General features: G+C 56.9%; 2 protein-coding genes across 7 annotated transcripts; one reads left to right on the forward strand and one right to left on the reverse strand.

Annotated features, from left to right (window-relative positions):
- Positions 1-56: 56 nt before the first annotated feature.
- Positions 57-6,423, reverse strand: LOC143269136 (uncharacterized). Its single transcript, XM_076553822.1, has 2 exons — positions 5,686-6,423; positions 57-1,456 (listed from the first exon to the last, which is right to left on the reverse strand). Exons 1-2 carry the CDS (start codon positions 6,421-6,423, stop codon positions 1,436-1,438), a joined length of 759 nt encoding a protein of 252 aa, XP_076409937.1. The 3' UTR covers positions 57-1,435.
- Positions 6,424-6,713: 290 nt separating this feature from the next.
- Positions 6,714-11,827, forward strand: Lsm4 (LSM4 homolog, U6 small nuclear RNA and mRNA degradation associated). Of its 6 annotated transcripts, none has more exons than XM_006989150.4 (5): positions 6,714-6,863; positions 9,755-9,796; positions 10,881-10,979; positions 11,047-11,227; positions 11,363-11,827. In XM_006989150.4, the coding sequence occupies exons 1-5, from the start codon at positions 6,861-6,863 to the stop codon at positions 11,452-11,454; spliced, it is 417 nt and encodes a 138-aa protein (XP_006989212.1). In that variant the 5' UTR covers positions 6,714-6,860; the 3' UTR covers positions 11,455-11,827. The 6 variants fall into 6 exon arrangements, with proteins under 6 accessions (XP_006989212.1, XP_076409215.1, XP_076409214.1 ...); XM_076553100.1 differs by lacking the exon at positions 6,714-6,863 and adding an exon at positions 6,880-7,943; XM_076553099.1 differs by lacking the exon at positions 6,714-6,863 and adding an exon at positions 6,949-7,039.
- The last annotated feature ends 374 nt before the right edge of the window (positions 11,828-12,201 follow it).

The following is a 12,201-nucleotide window of genomic DNA, read 5'->3' on the forward strand; positions in this document are numbered from 1 at the left end:
ACTCTGAAAACAAAACAGGGGTAAGGGGTATAGATATAATAGGATAAAAGGGTAGATTTACTTTTAAAAAGCAACTATTTATTTTAACTATTTTACATTGATATGGATCTTTGTTAATACAAATTTATGATTTTTTGTTAGAACATATTATACATACGTTTCTAATCTTGTTCAGGCTAATATACCCATACAACTATTTAACAGTGTAATACAAATTTCTAGTCCTTGAAAATTATCACCAACAATTCAGGGAAATAAGGAAATGCAGGTTAGTGGTTAGTCACCTATTACAATCACAACTGTAGTCATATTAAGTACGTTTTCAAGGTCAAACAGAAATATATTTTAGATAGACAGGTCATCTTCAAACACTTCAGAGATTTTACAGAATGTAGCATTTAAGATGTTTTAAGAACATAGGTTCTCTTTTTCTTTTATGACAATGAGACATGTCTGTTTCTGGCTATATCAATCTGAGAGAACCGAGCAGACGCCATAACAGGCTGCTCAGTCTTCTCTCTGAGATCAGGCCTCAGTTTCAGTTTCCTGGACCGGGCAGACAGTTTCTAAGGAAGACCATGAACAAGATAATTGATCACTGGTGTCCCTGACCACAAGGTCAAGAGAGATAAGACATACCAAGCCTGGGCCACTGAGCCAGCTCCCCATGGTCAATTCATACTGGGCCAGCCTCCACAGTAACTCAAGGACAAAGCCTGGGACTTGTCCAGGCTTGCCCAAAAATGGAAAACTATATCCTGACCTGTAGCTAGAGTTTTCCTGCCTTGCCCACAGTCAGGACAAATCTTTGTCACCCGCCAGTCCAACAGCCGCTCAGACCCAACCAAGTAAACACAGAGACCTGTATTGCTTACAAACTGTATGGCCGTGGCAGGCTTCTTGCTAACTGTTCTTATAGCTTAAATTAATCCATTTCCATAAATCTATACCTTGCCACGTGGCTTGTGGCTTACCGGTGTCTTCACATGCTGTTTGTCATGGCTGCGGCTGGCAGTGACTCCTTCTGCCTTCCTGTTCTTTCTTTTCTCCTCTCTGTTAGTCCCGCCTATACTTCCTGCCTAGCCACTGGCCAATCAGTGTTTTATTTATTGACCAATCAGAGCAATTTGACATACAGACCATCCCACAGCACTTCCCCTTTTCTTTTTCTTTTCTTTTTTTTTTTAAGAGGAGGGTTTTAACTTTTACACATCTCCAAAGCTAGCTTGGTATATTTGGGAATTTGGGCGTAGCTTCTCTTGCTACTTCCTCCTGGAGAGGGGCGCTGTATTTTATGGGGACGCAAAGAAAATTTAAGGATCATGGAGTAGTCCGTGAGGGTGTATCATCTGAGCCAGTTGCCTTGAAACGGTTCTGGATGTTGGATCATCTGGGCCATGGTGTCATCGGAGACCTTTCAGGGGGTCTTGGCTGGTCAAACCTGATGTATCTTAATCTGGAACAAATCCATAGCCTCTGGCTTTCTGTGGAAACAAAAGCAGAGCCTCCTTTCCAAAGCAACATATCCTTACATCCCAATTTTGAAGTCAAGGTACCTTTAAAATATACATTTTTGGCATAACTCAACAGCTTTTGTAATCAAATGTTTTTCTTCAGTTATGAATATCAAAGAGAACATAATCCAGATTCTCTGTGTGGTTGCCATCTTTACATGGCTTACTTTTTATATTACCTTGAACCTATTGCGTTAAACTGCAGCATTCTAAGACTGAAATGGCGCTGTGGCTGCTGGCTCTGCCCACTTCAGCTTCCCAACATGGCGGTGGTATGTTTTCCACCAGCTCTGGGAGCCATCAACTCTCAGAAATAGTGGTTCTGTGCTTCTATCAAAGCAGTGTGTAGCCCAGAAACCTCTTTTTTGTTTTGTACTAGCAAAGGCTAAATCCGTGGAGGCCTCATTCCCGCCATACTGCAGGTCGAGCGCACACGCCAGGAATCCGCCATAGTAGATAGTAGCTGAAACATGCAGGCTGCCATTAACTTAAAATAGACAACTAAGAACTGTTTTTAGCTCTGTTTTAGAATCTTTTTACTCAGGTTTTAGGTGGAAACTCTTTGCCAACACGTTGGGCGCCATTTGTAGATGTAACCAACCGTCTTATTAAATAAGAAACACAGAATCAATGTAAAAGAGAAAGCCAAGAGGTCAGAGCTCAGAGCTAAAACCTTACCCTTCCTCCTGCGGTGGTCCTACCTCTCCGAAAGAGACCTACTTCCTGTGTCTGTCTTTAAATAGTCTTTCTGTTCTGCCTTCTCACTGGTTGTAAACCCAAACACATGACTGCCTTGTCACTGCCTGTAAGTACAGCCCTCCAGGTCTTAAAGGCGTATGTCTCCAATGCTGTCTGTATTCCTGAACACACAGAGACTTATCTAGCTCTGGCTACCAAGTGCTGGGATTATATGCATACGCCACTACCGCCCTGCTTTCCTATGGTTTGCTAATAGCTCTGACCCCTGGGTAACTTTATTTATTAACATACCATTAAAATCACATTTCAGTACAAATAAAATACCAGCATTAGCCCCCAACTAGCCTTGGCTAATTAGAAGTTACTAGCATGATTGCCACTCTCATAAGCCAATCATATCTAAGATGAGCTAACTTCCTTGGACACTCCCCTTCAGGGGGTCTTCACCATCTTGCCTTTGTATGGTTGGCTGGCCCCAGCATGCTGGAAGCTTTCTAGAGACATGAATGATGGTCTTTTGTGGGACTTCTCTGGGACCCTAACACAATCTACTTCAGAGATGATGGGCATCGAAGAAACTCCATATGGAGTTTACTTTGTTTGTGGCAAAAGTTAGCCACTGGACAAGAAACAGCCCTTGCCCCGACTGCTGACAGTATGCTGTCCAAACTGGACAAGCAGGACTACCAAACCTTGCCAAGACAAAGTAGGAAGGTCCTTTAGAAAATCCCGCTTCTCAGAAGTCTGTCAGATATGTTAGACCTGTGGGCTGAAGATGGATGCTCCAACATTGCAGAGGAACCCTGGGTGACTGTCCAGGCAGCCAGCTGTCTCTGTCATTTCTCACAGTTTTTTGGAAATCACCTGCTTGTACTTCCTGCTTACTCGGGTAATATTATTTCCTTCTCAGTTCTCTGACGGAGTTGAAGACTTGAAGTTATAGTTTTCCTTGTGACCAGATTCAGAAAAGAAATTCACTAACGAGGTGTAAGGTGTATGGGGTTGAGAGACACGAAAAGACAGTTTTTGCAATGCAAGTTAGACTAGAAAGTGAATTAGGTACACCACTCTGGACTCCCCGAGACAGGACAGATAACGGAGCATTTTCTCTGAATGTGTCAATTGTTAATGGAATAGACATTGTTGATGTAATTACTGCCTGTATATATTATATATACTTACTGTATATAGTTTTTCTTATTAGTTATAACCTTTTTTTATTTTACACAAAAAAGGGGCAATGTGGTGATATTTTGTTTGTGATCTTACAAGTAAAGCCTGCCTGGAGATCAGAGTGTGGAGCTGACTCTAGTTAACCATATTGGCCAGGCCGTGGGGGCTCAAGCCTTCCATCCCAGCACTAGGGAGGAGGAATCAGGGTGTGGTATGGCTGGGGGAGAGAGGAACATAATGCCAGCTGGCGGAGACAGGAGCTCGACCCCTTTTTCAGGCCGAGAGGAGTTCCCAGGGTGAGAGGTGGCTGTGACTTGCTCCTTTGTCTCTCTGATCTTTCAGCATTTACCCCGATACCTGGCTCCGGGTTTTTATTATTAGACCAGTTAGGATTTGTGCCACATCTTGGAAGAAGCGGCACTCACGTGCTCCAAACCGGTCCAGCCACAGCAGGCCGCACTTCAAAGCTCTCTGCACCGCCAGCTGTGGTAACTCTTGCCTGCATCTCGCCTTGTGAGCTGAGCGCAGAAGAGTGAGTGAGGAGCGTTAATTGAGGCTGTTGTTAGGTGTCTCCCTGGTCACCACGCAACCAGGCCAGGTCTGGCCAGTCAGAGGACTCCCTATGACGACTCTAAAAGCAAACTTGTGAAAAGCTTGTGTCAGGACAGGGTCTTAGAATCCCCAGTGAGGGGCTGGGGGCGTGGCTCAGGTGGAGCGACAGCTTAGATTCCCATGGTGAGGGGCTGGGGGCGTGGTCAGGGGTGGAGTGACAGCTTAGAATCCCCAGTGAGGGCTGGGGGCGTGGTCAGGGGTGGAGTGACAGCTTAGAATCCCCGTGGTGAGGGGCTGGGGGCGTGGCTCGGAGGTGGAGTGACAGCTTAGAACCCCGTGGTGAGGGGCTGGGGGCGTGGTCAGGGGTGGAGTGACAGCTTAGATTCCCGGGGTGAGGGGCTGGGGGCGTGGCTCGGAGGTGGAGTGACAGCTTAGAACCCCGTGGTGAGGGGCTGGGGCGTGGCTTATGTGTGCGGCCTCGCTTTCATCCCAGTTGTCCAGGTAAAAACAACAGGAAAGGGTTATCTAACAAAACTGAGGTGACGCAACTGCACCACATGGGGCGCCCAAGCAGAGCTTTCATGCTTGAGAGGGAGTTTTGGAAACCTGCAAAGACTGTTCAGAGAACCGTCTAGAAAGGCTGAGAGGGGCGGCCAGCCTGCGATTTCTTCCTCGCTCCCCAGTGCTCAGACTCTGTTCTTTGCGGCCACCAGGCAGCTCTGCCCAGGTCGCTCCACCTACGTGACCAAGTGAGATTCCCAGCAGCACCTCAAGGACCCTGCCCACCAGGAGGAGCGTGAGCTAGCCCAGGCCCCCATCACGGGGTACGTTTTCCCCGGGTGTCCCAGATCCTCATCCCCACAGGAGACATCACGAATCATTTGGTTCCCACCGCACAAGATTCTGGGCTGCTAGGGAATCGCTAACCTAAGAGAGGAGTCAGTGGGTCCCCTGCCACATTTCTCTTTTGCTTTTTGGAGACAGAGTCATGGAGACCAGGCTGTTCTTGAACTGCACGTGTAGCCGAGGATAGCCCGAGGATAGCCTGATCCTCCTGCCTCCTGCTGAGATGACAGTCGTGTACCACTGTGCTCAACTTTCCCAGTATTTACTGATTTGTATTTTAATTTTTGGTGGTGTGGGGCAGCTCAGGGCCTCCGCCCTTCCTTCTGAAACACAGTGCAGACTCCCAGCGTTCACAGGGCCCTGGGTAGTGGCGCCAAGGGAGTCTCCCGGGTCAGAGTTGGGGCACAGGGGAATGTCACCATCGACATGCGCCAGAGCTTTCTGGCCCTGGGACAGCTCAGGGTTGAGCTCCGATTCCATCCCCAGCAGCCGAAGAAAATAAAAATAAAGAACAGAAAGCCCGGGGAGATGGCTCGGTGGATAAAATGCTTCCCGGGCACGGGAACCTGAGTTCTCAGGAAGACACAGTGGTGGGCAGTGGTGACACACTGTTTCAATCCCAGCACTCAGAGGCAGAGGCAGGAGGATCTCTGTGAGTTCGAGGCCAGCCTGGTCTACAGAGTGAGTTCCAGGACAGCCAGGTCCACACAGAGAAACCATGTCTCGGAAAACAAAAAGAAAAAGAAAAAGCAGGGGCTGCTGTGGCCCACAGCGGTGTCCTGAGCGAGGGGGGAGACAGAACAGTTAGCAGAAAGCTGTCGTAGTCATTACGCCGATGGTCACCGCACAGGTCCACACTCTCAGTCCTAAGATGCTAACCCGGTCCCCCGAGGCTGCTCACCTGTGCGATGTGCTGAAGGCCAGGTCCAGGCTCTAACGGGTCGGGGGGAGATGCCCTAGCGGCTGTGCGGACCACGGCGGCATCTCCCGGGGTGCAGAGAGAGCACCGCGCGCCGCCTCTGCTAGGGCCGTGCGTGGGCATCGTGGGTGCGGACGGCGTCCTGAGGGCTGTGGCGGGGCTCCTGACGGGGCTGTCTACGTGTCCGAAAGGCACCGTCCACTGTGCTCGTTCCAGGCGGGCCCGCCAGCACTCAGAAGCGGAGGGCGCGCCGGGCTGCACGACCACCCCGGGGCCGCGCCGGGCTGCACGACCACCCCGGGCCGCACGACCACCCCGGGCCGCACGACCACCCCGGGGCCGCGCCGGGCTGCACGACCACCCCGGGGCCGCGCCGGGCTGCACGACCACCCCGGGGCCGAGTCCGGGCTGCACGACCACCCCGGGCCGCGCCGGGCTGCACGACCACCCCGGGGCCGAGTCCGGGCCGCACGACCACCCCGGGGCCGCGCCGGGCTGCACGACCACCCCGGGGCCGCGCCGGGCTGCACGACCACCCCGGGGCCGCGCCGGGCTGCACGACCACCCCGGGGCCGCGCCGGGCTGCACGACCACCCCGGGCTGCACGACCACCCCGGGCCGCGCCGGGCTGCACGACCACCCGGGGCCGCACGACCACCCGGGGCCGAGTCCGGCCGGGGCCGCCTGGGGCACAGCACGGCCCCGCCGCTTGCTTCCCATTCCTGCGGCTGTCAGCGTCCCGGGCTCGGCTCAGAGGCGAGGCAGAGCGCGAAGGCGGCCGCCGGGCGGGTTCCCAGCCCCGCGCGCGTCGCCCGCTTCGTCCACGGTGTGGCGCCGCACCCGACCCAGGAGCCCGCGTCTGCGCAGGCGCGATCTCCCAGCATGCACCTGAAGCGGGCGCGAGGCGCGCCGCGGCCTTTTGCGCCTCCCCGTCGACGCACTTTACGGCCGCCCCCTGAATCCCACGGTGGGAATACGGCGCGCTCGGCCGGCGCGCTCCGCAGGCACCGCCCTACTCCGCGCCGATTGGGTGGGCGCCCCTTGGGCTCCGCTCTGATTGGCCGGGCTCTCTGTCAGTCCCCTCCGAGCTAGTGGCGCGCGGCGGGCCGCCGACGGAGCGCGAGCGGCTGTGCGGCGGCGGAAGTCTCCGCGGGAAGATGGTGAGGGCCGCGGGGCGGGCGGCGCGTGCTCAGGGGCCCCGGGCTGCTGCGAGGTGGCGGGGACTGAGGCCGGGGGCCACCGGCGCCTCTCCAGGGTCCCAGCCGCCGCTCTCGCGGATCGGTCTCTGGGCGGACACGTTTTTGCGGCCGGAAGGGGGACGGTGACCGCTTCCGGGGTTTGCCTCCGTCATGGATGGGGACGCTGTGCTTCCGGGAAGTGGGCGGGGCCGGGCCTCCCGGGGCTCCCCGGGCCGAGTTTGTCTGTGATCGCGTCGGCCGAGGCCGCCCCGTCTCTGCTCGGCCCGGAGTGCTGCTGCCTCTCGGGACACAGCCTGCCCCGCTCCCCCGGCCCGGGCCTCCGCGGCCCCGGGGCAGCACGGTGCGAAGAGGCCGGGTCTCGCCGTTGTCCGCTCACGGCGTTGTCCCGGGTTGGCCGAGCCCGACGTAATCCGCCTCCGCAGTTCCCGGTGGCGGGGTGGGCGGCTGTGTTTGTTGGCTCTGTTTTCCAAAACTGGACATCGTGTAGCCCAGGCTAGCCTCACACTCGTAGCCCTCCATCCTCTGTGTCTGGCGTGTGGAGAGGACACGTGTCCACCTCCACACCCTCGTGTCCACCTCCACACCCGTCTCGGGGTGGGAGGCAGGGTCCGCCATAGCCCAGGCTGGCCCTGAACTACTGATGCTGCCTTCACTCCAGAGCGCTGGGCTGACAGGTGCAGCACCGTGCCCGGTTCATGGGGTGTAGGGTCCCCGGGGCCTCCGCACTGCTGGCATCCTGACCCCCAGGACTCGGTCTGTTCCTCCCACACGGCACCCGCCCAGCCCCTGAGCCCTGGCCTTGCCCAGGGCGTCCATCCAGAGCAGGACACCCCCCCCCCCTGCAATCACAGACACTCCCAGATCTCTGCGGTCAGTCTGGGACAGCAGTGCCCCAGCTGAGCGTTCCTGAACTCAGAGCCCTCGGCCTCGGGCCTCCACCCATCTCATCTACACGCCGAGTCTGGAGGATGGCCAAGGAGGAATTGCCTTTCCTGAAACAGACCTCTTCGGTGGGAGGTGCTGGGACTGTGACGCCCGCAGGTGCTCTGTGTGGAGGGAGCTACGTCACACCCCTCCCAAAGCCAGTGGCTCTCCCAGGCACCTCGTCCACCCTGGCCCACCTCGCTGGTGCCCATCCTGTAGCCCAGGCCTTCCCATCCATAGCGCTAACTCACCTCTTCTCCACAACCCCACTTCGTCCTTTCCTGTCTCGCCATGGGTTTGGCCCGACCCCCGACATGGTCACCGAGGGCCACCACAGCCTTAGCGCACTTTCCTTACCTGTGGGGTAGACAGGATGCACCTGTGCGGGGTGCCCCCTGGCAGTGTCCCCACCCCGGTGTGTTCAAGTGTTTCCTGCCCTCTCTGCCACAGCAGAGCCCACGCCCACACTGATCTCCTGTCTAGCCGGGGAGACTGGTGCTAATTACCCTGTAATTACAGAGCGGCCTCTGCTGTGGTGGGTGGAAACAGGGTGGCCATTAGGGTCTGGCCAGAGAGGGCCATGCTCAGCACACCGGGCAAGGAAAGTGAGGAAGGGCACCCTGGGCGGGGGCTGGGCCCTGGCGGGAGGGACAGAAGTTCAATAGGATGGGCTGGCAGCCAGCTCCCTGCCTGGGCTGGGCCCCAGCAGCTCCAGAAGGGCTGTGCATGGGTGTCTGTTGCTGTTTCGCCGTTGGCCCCTGAGCCCTGCCGCCCCTTGGATTCGGGGGGTTTGACTGTGGTGTCTGTTCCTTTATTGAGATGGGGTCTCATATATCCCGGGCTGGCTTCACACTGTCGCCAAGAATGACAGTGCCTCCACTTATCCTAGGCTGCCATGCTGCGGCTCTTATTTATTTATTTGAGGATCAGCCTGGACACCCTTGTCACTGACCACCAAGGCCATCTGCCCAGCACCCACTGGCACAGGCTCATCCTCCACCTCCTGTCCTTCCAGGAAGTCTCTGCAGGACGTGTGCTCTCGCTCACGTCTGACACAGGCCTCCCCAGTCTTCTGAGGAAGGGCCATGGGCTGCAGGGTCCCCAGTCCTCTCATGACCCGGAGTCACCACACTGGACCTGGTGGCTTCTGAGGAGTCTGGGTCCCTTGTTTTGTTTTGTGTTGTTTTGATGAGGCCTCACTATATAACGCTGGCTGGCCCGGAACCCGCAGAGAGCCACCTGCCTCTGCATGCTGTGATTCAACATGTGCGCCCCGCACCCAGCTGTGTTTTGGTTTTGTTGTAGTTTTGGAGGCAGGTCTCATGTAGCTCAGGCTGACCTCAAGCTGTAGGTGAAGACCCCAGCCTCAGCCACCTTGGTGCGGGGTGAGAAGTGTGCAGCATCACACCCGGTCTGTGTTGGTGTTTGTGGGTCTGTCACCATGTCCTGGACCAGCCCTCGGCCCTTCCGCCTGCGCCCTAGGCGGTGCCCCAAGCCACCCCGTCTAGAGGCACAGTAACTGGACGTGCTTTGTGTTTCCGGGGATCCTTCCCCACTGGATTTGGAGCCTTTGGCCTCATCCCCAAAACTGTGGAACCAGAAATCCCAGGCACTGTGTAGCCTTGGGGTTCAGAGGGCTGTGGCCCGCCTAGGCTGTATAACAAGACGCCACCTCAGGAGAGCAAGCAGATAAATAGCCTACAAGGTTGCTACCTCTAGACATGGAGGGCCACGCCCCAGCCTGTGCCTGTGGTTCTGGGTGGCAGGAGTTATGGAGGAAGGGCCAGAATGGTCCAGGCAAGTGTGGGTGGCTGTCACCTGCAGGAGGGGACAGTGTGAGGTCGCCCGTGCCTAGGTCACGTGTGCAGCGGGTACCTCGCCTGCCGTCACACCTACGTCGGGGACTCACGGTGACGTTTGCCTTCCAGCTCCCCTTGTCACTGCTGAAGACGGCGCAGAATCACCCCATGGTAAGGACGGCCGCTCCGGGCCACCTCTCCTCACGTGTCCACACCCCAGGCCTTTGCAGTTCAAGCTGAACGGGCTAGAGAGATGGCGCGGGTAAAGGTGCTTGCTGCCGAGTGTGAGGACCTGAGTTCCATCCTCAGGACCCACATGATGCTGGCAGGAGAGAGCTGACGCCCCTGAAGCTGTCCTCTGCCCTCCACACTCACCCCTCCCTGAACACCGACAAAACGGCAGATACAACAATCAGAGTGAAAGGTCCAAAATCTTTTTAATAAAATAGCTTCAGGCAGAAGCTGGGACTGAGCGCCAGACGTAACTCTGGTCCCATCCCCAGCGTCACCACACGGACTAGCAGAGTGACTCCCTTGTCCTCCCAGCTGCCTGGGAGGCTGCAGCAGGAGGATTGCTATGAGTTGAAGGCCAGCATGGGCAACTTGTAAGACTCAGTTTTTTGAAAAGGGGCAGGAGTGTGACTGAGTGGGCAAGAGGTGGCCCAGCATGCTCCAGGCCTGGGTTCCGTGCCCAGTACCACAGGGGGGTGCTGCCTCTGATGAGTTTCTGGACTTACACAGCCAGACCTCAACCTCTGTCTCATTCCAGAACATTCTTAGCACCTCAGAAGTAAACTTCATTTCCCTCAGCACTCGCCCCCAGCTCTTCCCCCAGCCTCTGTCCATCTGTCCACAGTGTCTGCCTTTCCATCTTGAGGGCATTTCTGAGTGAGGAACATGTGGTCTGTGTGTCTCACTCAGCAGTTTTGAGGTTCGTCCACTTTTCTTGGCTGTGTGATATTCCTCGTGTAGATGACCAGGCTGGGCTTGCCCATTGTCTCCTCACTATCCTCCTGCCTCAGCCTCCAGAGTCCTGGGATGACAGGTGTGTGCCACCACGCCCAGCCAGTGTGGAGTTCTGATTTGTCTGTTCGTGCGCTGTGTAGGGAACCCGGGGCTCTGCCTGCCCCTCGCAGCTCTTCCCGATGAGTGGCACCCCAGCCCCTAACGCTTCTGTTTAGTTGCCTGGAAGGTGAGAAGCCAGGTGTGTGGGCATGTGGGGCGGGGCCTGACTGCACAGCTGGGTCTCCTGCAGCTGGTGGAGCTGAAGAACGGCGAGACCTACAATGGGCACCTGGTGAGCTGCGACAACTGGATGAACATCAACCTCCGAGAGGTGATCTGCACGTCCAGGGTGAGTGGTCACCGGGGGGCGCCGCCGGACGGAGGGCTGTGCCCGTTGTGACACCTCCTCTCCACAGGACGGCGACAAGTTCTGGCGGATGCCCGAGTGCTACATCCGTGGCAGCACCATCAAGTACCTGCGTATCCCTGATGAGATCATCGACATGGTGCGGGAGGAGGCCGCCAAGGGGCGAGGGCGCGGGGGACCACAGCAGCAGAAGCAGCAGAAAGGCCGAGGCATGGGCGGTGCTGGCCGAGGTAGGGTCCCGATGGGGTCAGGAGGGACACCCGGGAACCCCCTCTGTCCCGTGTGCAGACTCCATGACGGTGTGGGCCCCTGTGGGCAGACGGGGGAAGCTGGTGTCTCAGCCACAACCTCTTCTCTCCCTGCAGGTGTGTTTGGTGGCCGCGGCCGGGGTGGCATCCCGGGTGCGGGCCGTGGTCAGCCCGAGAAGAAACCAGGACGGCAAGCGGGCAAACAGTGAATGGGCACAGCTCAAGCAGAGCCCAGGACGGTGGGCTAGCCTCTGGGCGCCTTTGTGTGAAGCCCCTGGCTCCCACTGGCTCAGCGTCTGGAAGGTTCCACGTCAGAGGCACCTCTGAAGCCCTGGATGTGCTTTGAAGGGCCGGCTTTTTCCAGGCTTGTTTTGAGTTTCGTGTTGGAGCCGCAGGCTCAGCACGTGAGGGGCTGGCCTGCCCCTGCCCAGTGGACCCCTGCCCCTCCCCAGTGGACCCCTGCCCCTCCCCAGGGGGCCCCTGCCCCTCCCCAGTGGACCCCTTATCTTGTTATGAAAATAAAGGCGAGCATCACAGAGCCAGCCTGGCCAGCTGGTCCCCAGATGCAGCAGTTCCACGGTGTCTCTGTCTCCTGGTCCCTGGCAGAGGTCAGAGTCAAGTGGACCCCGTACTGAGAGGGCAGTAGCAGGAACGGGAGTTCCGGGCCAGCCTGGGCTACATGACACTGGAAAAAGCCAGGTCTGTGATGCAGCGCTGTGGAGGTGGAGGCAGGGCCATGGGGGGTCAGGGAAGGTTGTTTCCCTGGGCAGGCGGCCAGGACACAGTGTGGGCTGAACTTTTCTCCTTGCACTTATTTTCCTGTGTGTGGCTGTTTGTGTGTATGTACCACATGATGGCTGGTGCCCACAAAGACCAGATGGTATTAGACCCCCAGGAAATGGAGTTACAGCCAGGAGGTGCCAGGGCTGGAACCCAGGGCTTCAAGAATACTTGGC

The sequence above is a fragment of the Peromyscus maniculatus genome, chromosome 17 (genome assembly GCF_049852395.1).
Source record: "Peromyscus maniculatus bairdii isolate BWxNUB_F1_BW_parent chromosome 17, HU_Pman_BW_mat_3.1, whole genome shotgun sequence".
Lineage (NCBI taxonomy): Eukaryota > Metazoa > Chordata > Mammalia > Rodentia > Cricetidae > Peromyscus > Peromyscus maniculatus.